Source organism: Pelodiscus sinensis, chromosome 6 (assembly GCF_049634645.1).
Source record: "Pelodiscus sinensis isolate JC-2024 chromosome 6, ASM4963464v1, whole genome shotgun sequence".
NCBI classification, from domain to species: Eukaryota; Metazoa; Chordata; order Testudines; family Trionychidae; genus Pelodiscus; species Pelodiscus sinensis.
Genome location: NC_134716.1, coordinates 48411568 through 48430548, shown reverse-complemented (window position 1 = coordinate 48430548; position 18981 = coordinate 48411568). Strand labels below are relative to the sequence as shown.

Here is an 18981-nt window from a genome sequence, read left to right as displayed (position 1 = left end):
AGCAAAGAAGTTGAGAAAATACCGTACATATAAAATGTCTGGTATTTTCTGATTTTCCTGGCTCAGCACCAGACGGACACACAGTGAGGGTGGGGGAAGTGGCAGGGGAGCGGCCCAGCAATTAAAGGTGCCGGTGCTCACCTTCTGGCAACCCTAATCATACTGGGAACCTAAATTCTTACAGGTTTTTAGAAACATATTTAAAATTCCACATTAATTTTCTGCCATTATTTTTTCATTAAAATTTGTGCTCTTCCAGCTATGCTAAAAAAAAAATAGTTTGTTTAAAGTGAGGGTTAGTAGTATTACCTGTTGTTAAAGTTTCCTTTCTATTATAAGAGCCTATTTTCAGTAACACATAACTTTGGCATACATAATCATTTGAGCTGTCATGGCTGTCTGCCTGCCTCAGGCTGAAATTTTCTAGAATCTCAGTGAAATAAATGCAATATTATATTCTCAAATATCAACAATGGGTTAAATGAACAGTGGTGAATTAGTTAGGCCAATATTTACAATAATTTTACCTATATTTATGTATATTTTACAAAAGTATGCACAAACATTTGATATTATTAAATAACATGAGTAGCAAAGCATTTTGGAAAAGAAAGAGAGAACACGAGCTTTGAGCTAAATCCATTAACATGCTAAACTCCTAATTATTTGGGAAAAAGAAGTAGAGTCTGGTTATTATCAAACCAAACTTGCTCCAGAATCAAATTATAAAATCCAGTTATCATACTTTGAATTTTACTGGTGTTAATTTTTAAATAGATTTGTAACATCTGCAATTACAAAGTAGGTGAGGAGTCCTGCAGCACCTTATAGGCTAACCGAAGTGTTGGAGCATAAGCTTTTGTGGGCGAAGACCCACTTTGTCAGATGCATGTAGTGGAAATTTCCAGAGGCAGGTATAAATATGCAGGCCAGAATTAGACTAGAGATGACGAGGTGAATCCAATCAGGGAGGGTGAGGCTTACTTCTAGTAGCTGATCTGGAGGTGTGAATTCCAAGAGAGGAGAAGCTGCTTTTGTTGTTAGCGAGCCATTCACAGTCTTTGTGAATTGGATCCACCTGATTGGATCCACCTTGTCATCTCTAGCCTGATTCTGGCCTGCATATTTATACCTGCCTCTGGAAATTTCCACTATATGCATCGGATGAAGTGGATCTTTGCCCATGAAAGCTTATGCTCCAACACTTCGGTTAGTCTGTAAGGTGCCACAGGACTCCTTGCCGCTTTTGCAGATTCAAACTAACACGGCTACCCCTCTGATAATTACAAAGTAGTAAGTGATGATGACAACAGGGGAAGTTGGGGAGTTCTAATAGGAGGTAATCAAAATTGTGTTCATAGCCAATTTACAACAGAGAATAAAGATCACACTAAAAAATATAATGTCCTGTGTCAGTCCTCTGCACAGAATAGCTTCCACTGGAAGCCTCAAACCAAGATTTCCTTAATTGCATCAGGTCTAAGATGATAATGTGATATGGCGCTGGATTTTTAAAAAATATCAAGTTCTTGAAACGGTTCAGTTGAAGTAAAGGGGCCAGATTGTGACTGTAAATAGCCATTAGACCATTCACAAGCTCCCTATAACTTAGGAGCATCCCAAGGGAAAGAGGGTTATATGAAAGGGCATATGGATTTTTGCTTAACTACGTGGTGTCAGCTTGATGTCAATATCTTGAGTTAGATAAACCCCTGTTTGAAACTGCTGTAACTCATGCTGTAGCAATGCTGGCACAGAACCAGGGTGCTGAAAGTGGAGATTGGAAGTAGTAGAGAATTGAGCTCATGGTCTTTAGAATAATAAAAATAATAGGAACAGATAATGTATGATGATAGTAATTAACACCAGTCTGAGAATTTCAATTATTGAAAGCCTGGGGCTCCAAATTAAATTCTTAAAAGGCCTGTGAGTATCTGAGGGTATGTCTACACTACAGTGTTATTTCAAAATAGCTTATTTCGAAATAATGCGTCTACACACAAAATGCATTTCGAAATAGCATTTTGCTATTTTGAAATAGCACGTCCACACTGAGTGGACTCTGAATCGCATTTAAGGCCGGCTGGAACCAGTTCCGGTGGGGCACCAGGTCAGGATTTACTGTGTGGGGCTGCTGCCTAAGGCTATCTGAGATCTGTGCTTAAAGAGGACTTGCCCCTTTCTCTCCCCCCTCCCTCCCAGACAGCCAGTTCTCAGGTTTCCCTGCTTGCTTGTCTACCTTGATAAGGGACAGCAAAGCATTTAGTATCTGTAGTCTCTGGTTGCCTTCACTCGGGACACCACAGCACTCTTCAACATGGAGCCAGAGCTGCCCCTGGGTACTCTGGTGCTTCTCTTGGATGCGTTGCTGCGAGCCTGGCTGCACTTTCTGCACGCTACTATCCGGGAGGTCCATCGGGGGGCTGTCAGTATCCAGGAGGCCCTATGGGAGAGCTTCCACCCTGAGGAGCACTAAGAGCCTCCCAGGTCTGCCCCACTGGGGACTTGTGCCTCATTCCTCCCTCACGTCCTTCCACTTACCCCTCCCTAACTCCCCTTCCTGATGTCAAATAAAATACACGTATTTTCATCATGAACACAAACTCTCTTTATTTAACAAAAGTGGGGGAGAGGGGGACAATGAAATTCTGGTGAGCCTGAGGAAAGGAGGCGGGAGAAGGGAGAAGAGAGGGTGGGAGATGGGAGGGGGAAACCTGGGAGGAGGGAGCTAGAAGGGGGAAGCAAGGAGAAGAAGTGGGAGAGGAAGCTCAAGGTCGGGGTCTCGCCAAACCAACTTGATTGTCATGCAGACTTGCTCCTGGGTTCACCTGTGGCCTTGGGTGGCCAGGCTGGCAGCTATTCTGCCATAGACGGCTGTGTTTCTCCATCTAATACAGAGATCATGGACGTTGGGGGCATCCCCCCCAAACCTGAATAAGGTCCATGATCTCCACCCTCGGCCAGGAAGGTGCCTGCCTTCTCTGGGCCCTGACAGGCTCCTGGGAGCTGGCAGACTGCTCCTGGGGAGCGGTGGAGGGCTGGCTGCCAGTGGCTTGCTGGCTCATGTTTTGGGGCCGCTAGGTCAGAGGCAGTGACTGCTGGCTCTGGGCTGGCAGGCTTGGACCTGGCACGGGCACTGTGGCCAGAGTCTACCCCTTTAAGGGCTCCGGGGACTGGGAGAAGGAGAGAGATGTTCTTGGTTGAGGCTGGAAAGGCTGGAGGTCCCCTATTTCGAAATAAGTGTCTATGCAGCACTTATTTCGAAATAGCTATTTCGAATTTGGTGTTATTCCTCATAGAATGAGGTTTACCAAATTTGAAATAAGCGCTCCGCTATTCCGAATTTATTTTGAAATAGTGATTTGGCTGTGTAGACACTAGGAAAGTTATTTTGAAAAAAGGGCTGTTATTTCGAAATAACTTTGCTGTGTAGACATACCCAGAGTTGGGGGCCTAATGACCGTATCCATCTGATGATGGTCACAGCAATGGAACAAAGTGAGAAACTATAGTATCAGAAAATGAAGCATCCAACAGACCGGGCTTGCCGGGCTGAGGTCCAGCACCTCTACATTTGGTAAGTCATAGCCCTGGCACATGTGGGCTTGCTGCCTCAGTTATGAAAGAGAGAAAGAAAAAAGTGCTTAAGTCCTAACACCTCTTTCATTACAAATTAAGTTCTGCCAGCCTCTATTCCAATCAAATGAAAGTTTATGGCCATCTAAACTAGAGCCATTATAGATAAGACAAGACCATAATCCTGATTGACAATGAGTGCTATGGGGATAAATTTAGCTGACCAGGCAAAACCAACCAACAAACTTTTAAACGCTTTTTCCAAGGACATACTAAATCAAGGGGAGTTTCTTCAGAAATTAGTGATTTAAGATATGATAGTTTTAGAAGATAGTATAGGCCTTATTTAGGCCACAAATGGCTACTTCAGTTCACTTTCAATATCTTCATTATATTATATGGTGACCATGTTCCAGTTGAAGATCTCTGGTGAGGTTCTCACTACAGCCCATCAGCCATACTCCTGAACTGTCATGAAGGTTGGGAGCTAGGAGGAAAGAGCCACCTTTCACTTCCCTGTTCCAAATTTGAAGTGTTGGAATTTTTGTGGGCTTCTGGCTTTTGCTGGTAGGCAGTAGAGGAGCTAGGAATATTTGGGATCGCTCCATTACATCAACGTAAAATACAAATATAAAATTTATTTCTTTTACCTCCGGCACTAAACCTGAAGTACATTAAAAATTAAATTTTATGAGATGTAGTTTGTGTAATTTGGTGACCTGCCATCAATATGTAATAGTTGCTAATCATTTACTTTCATATTCAGTTATAAGTGTAATGAGACAGGAAGTAAAAGGGCTTCTCATAGCCAGGGTTGACTCATTCTCTTGTGAGTAGGTGTTTCTGGGTCTGTTTTTCTCAAGCTTCTGGAAAAGTCAACAAATGACCCAGCATTTATGTAGTCCACCTTAAAAGAACAGCTGCATGGATTAGTTAGTTCACAGTAAAAAGAGGTCTGACAAAATGATTTATGAAATATTGTTTCCTGAGTTATGTCACAGAACCACTATGGCTCCAGAGACTTATTTGAGCCAACTATTACAAAACTCCCTGTCCGTATTCAGAAACATTAGCTTCCCTTCTTGCTTTGCCTCCCTCTTTCATCATCTACATTCTGGTATCCACAACAAAGGATTTTTTTTTCAGTTGTCAACCATAATCAAAACCAAACTTATTTTAAAAAGTAAAAATTGCTAAAAGAGATAGCAATGCCTAGCTGTGCAATAGTTTGTTAAGGTTGTCTACATTTTAATATAAGCTTGTGAAAGCAGACAAATCAACTTTATTCAAATGATCAGTATGCTTTTTTGTCTGAGTTTCCTGTTGATAACTAAATCTTACTCCTAAAGGTTTGGATGCCTGTAAAGAAAAATGGGAGCACACACTAATGTACTTGATATAGATGTGTGTATTTGGTGGATGAGTTAGATATTCTATAAATGGTTTTTTTGATGTCATGTTTTTATCCTGATGCTGCTTCAAGAAGAAAGCAGGTCTGTTTTGCAATTAAAGATTTAAAAAATGGTTTTGAAGTTCAAGTTATCTATATTAAAAGAGGAGAGCAGAATATTCAGTCATTTGGATCTCTTTTCTTTAATGAGATCAGTGTACAACTAATTCTTTTACAAAGGGAAAAGGCTTATTGTGAATATTCTATATTCCTGCTCTGTCCTTAACAAATCATGCTCCCCCGAGAAAGTGTCCAGACTTACCCATCTTCCTTGAGTTTGATTTTATTGATAAACTCAAAATGGTAAAATTTAGATCTCCGCCTAAGCTTTCTGCCCCAACTTGGTGGTCCTTAGGTTTTTTCCTCAAAACTTGCTCTGGCTTAGTTTCTGCTTTAGAAAGTCTCTCTCAAGTCCCTTGTATAAAGGTTGGAGGTTTACTCACAAAGAGTGAGCAGAACTTGAGGTTTATGCAGGGCTCCGAAATCTGCAAATATGATGGGTCACTTGAAAACTCTGACCAAAGCAGGGTTGTTCCTTATGCAAAAGTTTTAGCTTTTTTGCCCAATCTACAGTCATCTTATTTTTCTTCAATGAATTGATATTAAGGGAGAGACTGTCACTATCCAGCCTTTCTTTTCAGGTGTAGCATACTGTGATGATACATCGTGAACTTTCAGAAGATGCTGCTTCAGTCTTAGAGGAGGAAGTATTTAAATTCTTGTGATCTCCACATTTAAATAAAACCATATCATTCTATGGTTCTAATGGCAGGGGAAAGAGGAGTGACAAATCCAGAGCAAAATTATAAAGGAGAGAGACAGCTGTTTCCATTCTCAGAAAAATAATAAAAGGTCTGCTATGATTAGGACTAGCAACAGACTTCACTGGGCCCTGGGCAATGTTGGGGGGGGGGAGGCTGGCTCCATGCCGTTTGAAGGGCAGGACTAGGAGCAGTCACCCCTCAGCACTGCCTGCACCATGCCACACCTTTCCTCAGCACTGCGCAGACCATGCCGTGCTCTGGTGGTGATTTTAAAAGCCTGGGGCTGCGGCTGCTGTAGTGGCCTAGAACCCAAAGCCCTTTTAAATCGCTGAGCCGTGGAGCAGCTAAGTAGCACCTTTGTCCCATTCGGTGGCTCTGACTGTGGTATTTGAATCTAACACCTTAAGCTGCATTATCCCTTCATGGTCTGCTAAGGAAGACCAAGAAGTACTGGGGCAAGTGTTGAAATGCATTTTGGTTTTAGAGTAGAGGAATACTTAGGGCTGTCCATCATAGCCAGCTCCATCCATGAGTACACATTGTGAACTATACTAATAGCAGGTAGGACTGCTGTCACAACGTGCCTGTGCTTGTTATTTATTTTATTTAATTTTTAATTACACAGTAAGAATTGTTAGCATAACATTTAACAGTTGCAAACTTTTGAAACCCAAATAGATTGAAGAATGTGGCAAATGAAATTCTGAATATTCCTGCAATTCCATAGAATACATGAATTTATATTGTTTACTATGGGTACATCTACACAGCAACATTGTTTTGAAATAACTAGTGTTATTTCAAAATAATATTGAAATACTGTCAAGCTTGAGGACTTCTTACTCCGACTCATGTAACTCTGATTGTACAAGAAGTAAGGAAAGTCGGAGGAAGAGTGCTCTATTTCAAAATAAGTGCTGTGTAGACAGACGCTCCAGATTTCGAAATAAGCTACACAATTGACATAGCTCAGTATGAGTAGCTTATTTTGAGTTAAGCCCTGCTGTGTAGACACACCCTGTTAGACTTCACTGTATAGTGGGAGGTAGGCTGAGTGACGGAACATCTGGCTCTATTGCATAACAATCAATATAATAGAAATTATTTACTTAGGAAAAAACACGAGCAGTGGCTTTTATAGAGATGTAAAGAACATCTCTGCTCAAAAGAGTTTATTCTGTAGAGCCCTGCATGTAAGTATTCTCAGGGAAGATAGTGAAACTATTCACATGCTTAAAATTCACCATATGCATAAGTCTGTGCAGAATTGGAAGGTATGCAAATAATACGTAGGTTAAAGATAAGAATGGTATGAAAGAAAAAAAACAAGTCTATTGGGCAGTGATGTTTAATAAATTTCTTAATGTTCCATGGGGAGATTTTTGTGATTGATTGATTGATTGATAGGAGACCACCATGTTTTAAAGACATCAGGGAAGTCTTTCAAAAAGGGTGTGATAGTTGGAAATCCACAGAGCACTACATTTTTGCTTTATTTGCGTGAATGCAGTGCTGAAGCCTGTCTGCTGCTGCCTGACCTGAATGGTGAACTTGAAGCATCCCTATGTACTGGCTGGTGCAAGCTGAATCCTCAGTTTTCTATTGCAAGAGCAGGTAGAAGTTGTATTAGCTAAAAAAAAATGCTATATAAACTTAAGAGTAGGATGTCAGTAGTCGAGAAGGTAAGTAGCATGTGAGAGAGAATGCTCAATCAATAAGATTGAATTGTGTAAGTTGTTTTGCTTTTGTTGATTTTATTTCAATTTTTAACTTTTTTTCTTTTAAAAAAGTAGCATTTTTATAGTAGCTGAAATAGTCTTTGCTTTTCTGGGTCAGCCTTGCACATGCTCACAGACAGCCTTGAGGAAGAAATTAAAAAAAATAAAAGGTCAAAGAGTGTGTTTCAGATATACAGGTTTGCATAGAAGGCCTAGATGAGAGTGGAAGAGGCAGGGAGAAAAGGCAAGATCATTTGTGTCTTTTGAAAATTCACTTATCTTCTCTGCCACAATGAACTCATCTCTGAACACCAACTCTACATTCTTCTCATTCACATGCTTCTTAAAAAGCCACTTCTGTGAGGCACACAAGAAGTAGGTTAATAATTTTTGTGTAGGAGGGAAACAAGTATTGTCATCCCAATTTGTCTCCTTTTCTGTGTATCTCGGTTTTTTAGCTTGCAAACTCTGTAGGCCACTCTTCCTTTACTGTTACTATGAACTTAATAAAAATAATTACTGTTAATATAATCACTAGGGTTTCCAACTTTCTAATAGTACAGAGCTGAACACACTAGCCTTTTTCGAGGTTACACCCCCAGCTCGCTACTTTTTCTTTCATGGTGGCTTGTTCTCCCTCATTGTCATTCACTTTCACTGGGTTGGAACAGGCTCTAACTGGGGATGCAAGCTCTAGGGTGGGGCCAGAAAAGAAGGGTTCAGGGTGCAGGAAGGGGATCTGGGAGGGAGTTAGGGCTTTGGGCTGGGGATGCTGGCTCCGGAGTGGGGTTGGGAATGAGAAGTTTGAGTGCATGAGGGAGTTTCTGGCTTGGGGGTGGGACTGAAGGATATGGAGTGTAGGAGGCGGACTGTGCATTGAAGCAGAGGATTGGGGTGCAGGAGGTGATGAAGGCTTTGAAGTAGGGCCAGGGATGAGGTTGTTTGGGGTACAGAAGGAGGCTCTGTGTTTGCCAAGCTAGGAAGAGGGTTGGGGCCTGGGCTTACCTCGATTGGCTCTTGATCAGTGGTATAGTAAGGCTAAGGCAGGCTCCCTATCTATCCTGGCACCCCATTGCACCCATGAAGCAGTCAGCGGGTCCTGTGTTAAGTGTGGAGGGGAGGGAGAGTTAAGAGGCTCCACATGCCACTTTCGCCCCCAACTTCATAGGCCAGTTTCTGGCCAATGGAAAAATAGAGCCAGTGCTCAGGGCAGAAGGCAGGGCATGGAGCCCTGTGGAACCCCTGCCTAGGAGCCAGACCTATTGGCCACTTCACATGCATGGTGTGGAAGCAGGACAGGTGAGGACTAACTGTCTTAGCCCTGCAAAAATCTCTGACTGGGCTTTCAACTGTTTGATGGCAGTGTTAACTGAAGTTTCCAAGTTCTCTTTTTAACAGGATGTGCTGGTCAAAAAAAAAAAAAAAAAAAAAAAAAAGACACCTGGTCATCCTAATAATCACCAATAAAAACGTGATTTGTGATTCCGTATTGCCCCAAATATTTAACACCCTGTATTATGCTCCATTGCCCATGTTTATGTTGTATTGTTTGAATGAACATGGTGTTGATATGAAATATAAAACATGTAATATATGTTTTGAAAGAGAAGTTGAAATCCCAGGAAAGTAAAATATTTATTTTATTTTACTATTTTGTATTCTATTTTAAACACAGATTTTATATATTAAAATGTTTAAGTTTTGCACATGCAGTTGGTATTTGGCTAGAAGCCAGTTTGAAGTTCTTTGAAAATTTGGTCCCTAGTCTCATGTTTTTGATAAGTCTTTTCTTATTAAAATACATGCACTGATGGTTGCTATCATGGGCTGTGGATGAAAGCCTGGCTTGGGGAAGCAAGCCCCAGCCCTGCCTCTTCCGTGTCCATCAGAACCGAGCCCCCATTGTGATCACTGGCCCCTGCCCTGCACTCCCAAACTCCTCTCTTATATCTGCTGCCCTCCCACTCCCATCTAAGGCTAGTGCATCCCCTTTCCTGCTTCTCCCCTCTAGCCCCTGGAGCAGCCGGGCAGCCACACTGCAGCCCTAGTTCCGGCCCGGGGAGCAGTCAGGCAGCTGGAGCACTGGTCAGCCAAGCAGCCACACCTCAGAATACCAGCCTTCCCTGCAGTCCGCAGAGTGGTAGGTGGGGCCACCCCGTTTTTTTAGGGAAGGCAGTACCTTCCCTTGCCTGTATTATCCACTGCCCATGGTTGCTATAGGATTGTTATTTAATCTAATTAGATTTTAGGGTATTCCTACAGGCTCATCTTCCATATATTTGGGAGAGTTTGTGAGCAAGCAAGTTTGTCTGTCTGTCTGTCTGTTCAAGAGCTCCTCCTAAATGGTAACAGCTAGGACCACCACATTTGGTAGGCAGCTTCCTCTTATAACTTAGAGCAAAGTCACAGTTTGATTGTGTGGAGAGATAGGGGTGGCTGAAGCTTCCGCCCTTTCCTCAATTTGTATTGGAACATTTCTGGCTGTTCCCTTTCATCAGGGAGCAAGGGGAAATTGCACAGTTTGCTCCATTCCTCAATCTGGCTGGGGAGCACAAGAAGTAGACAAACCTGGCCCTGCCCCGGCTATACCCGCTGGAGCTGCAGTGGCCATGAAGAGGCACTTCTGACCCAGTCCTAAGATGCTGCACTCAGAAGGGGCTGACGAGTCTACATGTAAAAAGACAGGCAACCTAAAGATGATATGATTGGAAGATGTCGTGTCAAATTGTGAATTGCATTTTGTTTTGTGAATGCTATTTTGCTACTGTAACCTTCATTGCAAACTTAACTTTGTGTTATAACTTTCATGTTGGATTAAATATCCATTTAGTGTTGAAAACCACTCTAATTTTTGGCTGGGTCAGTCTGTTCTGGACATTGTACTCAAGCTATAGTGTGGAATATTTCAGCGAGGGCTGACAGTGAGAGAGACATCTGCTCTGATCGTCTCTCAGCTGCCATCACTCATATTTCTATTTTCTGTTTGTACGGTTCCTGGCATAATGGAGTCCTGGTCCACGACTAGCAATCACTAAAGAAATCCAAATTCTTATTAATTAGTCATCCACAAGAATTTTTCCATAACATGCTGGCTGAGGAAATGGATTGCAGTTCCTCAACCTTGAGTTCATGACAAAAAAAAAGGAAAATACACTTTTTTAAAAGACAGTTGCTTCTCTGAATTGGTACAAAAACCCACTAGATGCTAGCAGACTAGTCCAAGAATGCAGGACAAGCTCCCTGGTATAAGTTTGTTGACTAAAGTGAGAGAGTTGTTATCTGACTCATAAGGACTGCATTCGTAAGTCTGCGTTATTTTTTAAATATATGTAACTCTTTAGTGTGCTTTCAACAGTAAAGTAACTGTGATTAAGAAATTCTTTTGCTAAATTTGTATTCCATGAAGGCCTGCCATATTGTCCCTGGAGGATTTAACTGGAAACCAGAGCTCCCACAATCAGGTGAACACAAGGGGAATATTTTGAAAGCAACAGGGAGCTCAGGAAAGCAGTGGTGCTTGTACCAGAGTCTAAAGCAGCCAGCCGGTGGTGTCCTGCTGTTCAAGTAAGATGTCAAACACATCTTAATACTACTGCTATTGAGAACTAACCACACTCAACCAGCCAAATCATAAACTCATAGAATACTAGGACTGGAAGGGATCTCGAGAGGTCATTGAGTCCAGTCCCCTTCCCCCATGGCAGGACCAAATACTGTCTAGACCATCCCTGATAGACATTTGGCTAGTGGCTAGCGTGTTGGACACCATGGTTCTAAAGTGTCTAAAAGGTGCTCACTCGCCTGTTGTGGAGAAGTGACAAGGGCATCTTCATGACAATCCGACAGGATGAAGCTCCTAAAACCATAACTCTCTGGTCTGGCAACCAGACCATGGATATTGCTAGACCAGAAAGCTCTGGCACCCAGGAGTGCAAGCTGGTTGGGAGTCTAGGATTGGGGAGACCCACCATTGGGACCAATGAGCCTGGTCCCAGGAGAGCTCTGGCCAGGTGGGGCAGCAGCAGGACTGGTGAGCCCCAGCCCCGAGAAGCCCCAACGACGCACATCAGAAGGCTGCAGCTAGCGAGCCCTAGCCCCAAGAAGCCCTGGTGGGGCGCAGCAGCAGCAGGGCCGCCAGCAGTCATCGATCCCAGGTGAGCCCCTGCTGCAAAGGACAGAAGTGGGGAGAGGCCCATCCAACTGGCCACAGCAGGCCAGAGCCCAAGCCCTGTAGCAGCAGGGCTGAAACCCAGTGGCAGTGGGGCCACAGCAAAGTCAGCTAGAGGGGAGGAAGAGTGTTCCGGGAGGCTGCTGGGAGGGGACCTCCTCTGATCTGGAAAATTCCCTCATTTGGTACAGGTCAGGTCCTAAGTGTGCCAGACCAGGGAGGTCCAACCTGTACTTCCAGTCTCACCAAGCAGATCCTGATACCTCTCCCTTCCGGATGGTTCAGGAAGGGAGAATTTTTATTATCTACATATCTCTTGGATTCTATTTTGTGAACTAGTCACTGACTTTGTCTTTATTATTATGTCACAATAGCAGGTAGGCTGAGTGACAGAGACTCTTTCTTAGTGATGTCCCTTTCCTCTTGCACCCCACAGCTTAACAGCAACTGCTTAGAAACAATTGCTTGTTCCAACTCCTTCTTTTTTTGATTTCCTGTAAATGGGCAACTTTATTTTTTGCAGGTGTAAATTGAATAGAACACAGGCTAAGGAAGACAGTGGAAGAGCAGTACTATTGAAGCAGTAAGCAGTAAAGACAGTGTCTCAGCTTGTGTAAATTGGTTTATCTCCATTGAAGTTAATGGAACTATACAACTTTCTGCCTGCTGAGGATATAATTAAATGAACTGTTTATATACATTCAAGTGAGACCTTTTAAATATTTTAATTAGAAATCAGTGAAATCAATATCTTAAAGCAGGTGTACCAATGTGAATAAAGTAAAATAACAGCCTATTTCATCAGCAGGAATGCAGGACAAAGGAAACCATTTTAAATGCACATAATGTACTAAAACCATGTTATAGTATTATATACCTCCAGAATGCGTAAATTAATCAAACAAATTGCCATGAAGTGGCTTCATTTGTAGCAATCAAAACAGGCAGTATTTATACTTTATTTAGTAGATGGTGGTGGTACCTATATATTAAGTTTGTCTAGCATTTACCATTTAACCCTCACCTTCTTTTCCCTTTCTTATAATTGTATTAGACTATAAACATTTGTGCTGAAATTTACCATGCTTGTCTGCCATGGGTTTAATTTTATAAAAAACATTCCACAAAACTGGTGCACTGGTTTCTGAGAATAGCAAAACTGCCTATATATTTCACAAGTATAAATCTTAATTCTTCTGTATTTGTGAAGAGCTCTTGCACCTCAGGAACTTAAAATTCAGCAGAGGTATATTCCTGGATCAGAGAGGTGCTGCTTTTTCCCATGAAAATCCATCCAGATTTGGCTAAATGACGAACAGCAAATATCACCATTATGACAAGTACCTTTACAGTCTTGCTCCTCAATTCTTGGAACATTCTGTTTGTCCTGAGTACACTCTAATTCACTGGCCATCCTACATCACTCTGAAGCAGCTACATAGAACACAGTCACCTGTCAGGACACATACAAAATGGCTCTTTGGCTGCTGTTTCTTTTTCCTCTTGTCTTTAATTGTGTGATCATATACTATTTTCCATGGGACCTCTGATTCATTCAGTGCACTAGGTGGGTGAATGAATCATATGTGCGTAATGAGTAAAGATGTTGTCTGTTAGATCTACATAGGAAAGGAGAAAATGATTTGTGGTTAAGACAGATGACTGACTTAGGAAAACTTGGTTCAATCCTTGACTGTGCCATAAAATGTGTATGTGATGCTTTGGTAAGTCCCTTATATTAAATTTTTGAAGGTGGCCATAAATTGCGTGTTTCTGTGACTTTGGTGCATTGTTTAAGACAGGGCCTGATTTTCAAAAATGTTGAGAGTTCATAACTACAGCTAAAGTCAATAGATCTTCAGTACCTCTCAGGGCTTAGATTCAGCTGGAGCTGTCTGGAACAAAGCATATTTTTGAACGTGTGGGGCAGCAAGCTTTGGTACACTTGCTCCCAGGAAAGGGCTAACGCATGAGATTTCCCTCCCTACAGTGGAAGCCCTTCAGCCCTGGAGAAGCACCGAGCTCCCCAATTCTAGCCCAATAGCTGACGCCTGGAGCCCTTTCTCCCGCCTGCCCCCGCTAATCCCTAGAGTTTTTATAGCATGTTGAGAGGGGGATCAAGGTTCTAGGAAATAAATGACAATTTAAGCCCTACCGCATCTGAAAATTCAGGCCTAACCTATGTTACATTGCACACACAATCACTGAAGCACACAAAATTGGTCTACGTAATGTCATAAAATACATACTATATTTTTGTCTTACATTAATATATTGACTACTTCTTTAATTGATAAAGAATTTCAAATAGATCAATTATTCTTGAACATAGATATGCCACTTTGTGAATACAAACTCAATTATGCATACAAAATAATATATAAAATATATATGTATGATGGCCTACAGAATTTATATGCTTGACAGCATCTGTGAATATCTCTTCAGTTATCTACTACAGCTGCAAAATAATAAGAGGACAATTCTTCATGGAGACAAAGAACAGAAGGTCATTTTGAAGTTTTTAGATATAGCAATAAGTGAAATAGAGCAAACAAAAAAAAGTTGGGATTTCACAATAACAAATTAGCTAAAAATATCAGACGTGGTTTCTGAAAATCCAGTTTTCTGATTTACCATAAAGTTTTTAAAATACTCCGTACCAATTTAGAAGTGATTTAGCTGCTTTTTTTTGTGGCTAAATTAAAAAGACCAGAGCGGGGTGGTGATCAGAAATGTCTTTGTAACGCAAGTCTTGTTTTAGCCTGAATTATTGGGAGAGATGCAGCTAGTCTCTCCATAATAATTGGTTGTCTTCAACAGCATGAGTCTAGTTGGACATTGGCTTTGACTGATCTGTCTGGTGATTCCTTCTTTGGGATACTGAAAACATCCACTCGGTGTGCAGCGTCAGTCAAAAAAGCAAATAGAATGTTAGGAGTCATTAAAAAAGAGGTAGAGCATAAGACAGAAAATATCTTATTGCCTCTGTATAAAACCATTATATGCCCACATTTTAAATACTGCATGCAGATGTGGTGGCCTCATCTCAAAAAAGGTATATTGGCATTGGAAGAGGTTCAGAAAAGGGCAACAAAAATGATTAAGGGTTTGGAACGGGTCCCATATGAAAAGAGATTAAAAAGACTTGGACTTTTCAGCTTAGAAAAGAGGAGACTAAAGGGGGACATGATAGAGGGGCTATAAAATCATGACTGGTATGGGGAAAGTGAATAAGGAAAAGTTATTTACTTATTCCCACAGTATAAGAACTAGGGGTCACCAAATGAAATGCACATAGTCAACCTGTGGAACTCCTTGACAGAGGATGCGGTGAAGGCTAGAACTTTAACAGTGTTCAAAAAAGAGCTAGATAGATTCATGGAGGCTAGGTCCATCAATGGCTATTAGCCAGGATGGGTAGGAATGGTGTCCCTAGCCTCTGTTTCTCTGAAAGAGGGTGACAGGGGAGGGATCACGTGAGGATTACCTGTTGTGATTCCTCCCTCTGAGGATTCTGGTATTGGCTACTGTCAGTAGACAGAATACTGGGCTAGATGCACCTTTGGTCTGACCCAGTATGACCATTCTTATGTTGTTATACTGGTCTGTTGGGTTTTTTCCTACCCCATTCATTTGTGCTGATTATCTTAGCTACAGAATTTCTCCTCCACCCACTTGCTGCTGCTCAGGGTGCTTGGCTGCTAAAGCAGGCGGCTTTAGTGCTAGGTACAGCCTGTTGCTTTACTGTTCCACTGGACTCCTGCTATCAGTAGTCACAAGGGTCAGCAAATTGCCCTTTTCTAGCCCCACATGAGTCAGAATTTCATGGGGTGGGTGTTTAAAGATTAATTTGGGAGACTTGGGAACAGATGGAATTCAGTGGTGAGTGTTGAGAGCAGATGGATTTGATGAAAGTTGGAGTGGAAGAAAGTGATTAACTTTTTGTGAGGTTCAGTAAAATGATTAATTTCTTTGTATGGGGGTTGGAAGGATTTCTGTGAGGAGATCAGGCTGAAGGGAGGAGGAATTTCCGACTAGTTGTCCCCAGACAGTTAAGATTTCAAATGTGATTATCTGTTTTTAAAACAATGCCTCCGTTTGGGGTTGTGTGTTCATCCTCTCAGTTAAATCCATTTGAAATGCCTTTCTTTCAGTGAGAATCTAACTGCACTTTTCTGAGTCAGATAAAAATTCTAATACTTAAATACTATTAGAACTAAAGTCCCTGTGCTTGGAAATCTAGATGTGATCGTGCAAAATAACCCTAAACTTAGGCTTCATTAGGCCTACTTACTGTTGCTGCCAGGAGCTGTTCTGTTCACACATGTGTGGGCATGAACCTAATAAGGCTAGAAAGCATTTTGTTTTGGGCCCTTCATTTATATCTGTGCCTCATTGGTGACTGTGCTTTAGAGAGTGAGTGAGTGGGGGAGGAGCTACGTTTAAATTCACTTTGTACCACTGCAGTACTTCAGAACAAAACAGTATTTCCACCAAGAGCTATGTGTAGTGTAAGGCAGGTATCATGTGAAATATGCATAGGTACTCTCATTTGTTATATTTAAAAATGTTTAAGTATATTTTTTTCCTCACTCAGTTTCTTTGTAGAGTCGTCTTGCATTGCCAATTTCTATATTGTCATGGTGAGCTATTTATTATTGTATTACTAGGTCACTACCTGAATTCAAAGCATTTAAAACTATGTGAATGGTGGTTACTGTAACTGATTAATCAGATGTTTAATAATGTCATAGAGTCATAGAACTGGAAGGGACCTTTGGAGGTCTTTGATTCCAAGCCCCTGCAATCAAGGTAGGATCAAGCACCACCCTAGACTCTCCCTGACAGTTGTTTGTCTAACCTGCTCTTAAAAATCTTCAATGATGGTTATTCCACAACCTTTGTAGGCATAACCACCCTGACAGCTTTTCCTAATGTCCAACCTAAACCTAAACCCCCCTTGTTGCAATTTAAACCCATTGCTTCTTGTCCTGGCCTTAAAGGTTAAGGAGAATAATTTTTTACCCTCCTCTTTGTAAGAATTTTTAGATGTTTGAAAACTGTTTTCATATCCCCTCTCAGTCGTCTTTTCCAGGCTAAACAAGCCTGTTTTTTCTATCTTCCCTTATAAGTTGTGTTTTCTAATATTTTAATAATTTTTGTTACTCTTCTCTGGACCTTCTCCGATTTGAAAATAAGAATGGCCATACTGGGTCAGACCAAAGGTCCATCTAGCCCTGTATCCTGTCTTCCAACAGTGGCCAATGTCAAGTGTCCCAGAGGGAATGAACAGAACAGGTAATTATCAAGTGATCCATTCTAAGCTTTGGGCAAACAGAGACTAAGGACAGCATTCCTAGCCAACAGACATTGATGGACTTATCACCTTTTTTGAATTCTGGTAAAGTCTTGTCCTTCACAACATCCTCTGGCAAGGAGTTCCACAGGTTGATTGTGCATTATGTGAAGAAGTACCTTCTTTTGTTTGTTTTAAACCTTCTCCCAGTTAATTACCCTTTGAGAGCACTAGTTTTTGTTTTACAGGAAGGAGAAAATAACTCTTTATTCATTTTTTCTACACCAGTCATGATTTTATAGACCTCTATTATATGCCCCCTTCATTGTTTCTTTTCCAAGCTGAAAAGTCCTAGTCCTATTAATCTCTTCTCATATGTCAGCTGTTCCATACCCTAATCGCGCGCGCGCGTGTGTGTGTGTCCTTTTATGAACTTCTTCCAATGCAAAGATTCCTTTTTTGGATGAGGTGCACATCTACATGCAGTATTCAAGATGTGGGTGTACTATGGATTTATATAGAGGCAATAAGATATTCTTTGTCCCTTTCTTAATGATTACTAACATTCAGTTTTCTTTTATTTAACTGTGGCTGCACATATTGAATGGATATTTTCAGAGAACTACCCACAATGATTAAAAAAACTCTCTCTTGAGTGGTTATATCTAAATTTGTACCCATCATTTGATATGTACAGTTGGGATTATTTTTTCCAAAATGCACTACTTTGCACTTACCAACATTAAAGTTCATCTGCCATTTTGTTGCCAGTCACCTAGTTTTGTGAGAAACTTTGAAGCTCTTCGTAGTCTGCTTTGGACTTACCTATCCTGAGCAGTTTTGTATCATCTGCAAATTTTGCCACCTCACCAGTTACCTCTTTCTACAGATCATTTATGAATAGTTTGAATAGGAGTGGTCCCAGTACAAGACCCCTGGTAGACACCACCTCTCACTTCACTCCATTCTGAAAACTAACCATTTATTCCTACCCTTTGTTTCCTTCTCTTGTTAGCCAGTTATCAATCCACGAGAGGACCTTCCCTCTTATCCCATGACAGCTTACTTTGCTTAAGAGCCTTTGGTGAGGGACCTTGTCAAAAGCTTTCTTGAAATCTACACTAAATCCCCTGGATCCCTCTTTGTCTACATTTTTCCTGAAGTATGGCACTCAGAACTGGACACAGTACTCCAATTAAGACCTGATCATTGATGAGTAGAGCAGAAGAATTGCTTCTTGTCTTACAGCACTCCTGCTACTGCATCTCAGAATGATGTTTGCTTTTCTTGGCAACAGTGTTACATTGTTGATTTATGTTGAGCTTGTGGTCCACTGTAAGCCCTAGATCCCTTTCTGCAATACTCCTTCCTAGGCAGTTATTTCCCATTTTGTATATGTGTAATTGTTTCTTTTCAAATGGAGTACTTTGCATTAGTCTTTCTTGAATTTCATCCTATTTACCTCAGGCCATTTCTCCAGTTTGTCCAGAATATTTTGAATTATAACCCTACCACCCAGAGCATTTGCAACCCCTCCCAGCTTGGTAGCATCTGCAAACTTCATAAGCATACTCTTTTACTATGCCATTATCTAAATTGTTGATGAAGGTATTAAACAGAACTGGTCCCTGTGGAACCCCACTTGTTATGCCCTTCCAGCATGACTGTGAACCATAGATAATTATTTTCTTGGAATGGTTACCCAACCAGTTGTGTAGCCACCTAATAGTGACTCCAGCAAACAGATTTGATAGTTCTCTAGTAATTACTTTGAAGACTTATTTACCTCCAATAAATGTTTACCCCCTTCAAATCTGCTATCTCTAAATACAGCTTTCAGTTTCATTTTCTGGGTTCATGCACTTCATGTGGGCAGATGTCTACATGTAGGGAATCCATTCTCATTCTTACACTTCCTTACCTCCTTATACAAGTAATGGCTTTTATCAGAAACGTCTCATCTTTTTGCAAATAATTCAACACATTTAATCTGTCTGATGTGAAAC

At 41.3% G+C, this 18981-nt stretch overlaps 1 protein-coding gene across 7 annotated transcripts in view; it reads left to right on the top strand.

Annotated features, from left to right (window-relative positions):
- Positions 1 to 18981, top strand: part of AUH (AU RNA binding methylglutaconyl-CoA hydratase) — a 229250-nt gene that overhangs the window by 195201 nt on the left and 15068 nt on the right. For 5 of the 7 annotated variants that reach the window (XM_075931897.1, XM_075931894.1, XM_075931899.1 and 2 more), the window contains one exon: positions 9520 to 9648. The exons of the other annotated variants lie outside the window; for them this stretch is intronic. In XM_075931897.1, coding sequence (XP_075788012.1) covers positions 9520 to 9648 — 129 coding nt within the window. The remainder of the gene's footprint in view (positions 1 to 9519; positions 9649 to 18981) is intronic. 7 annotated transcript variants of the gene reach the window in all.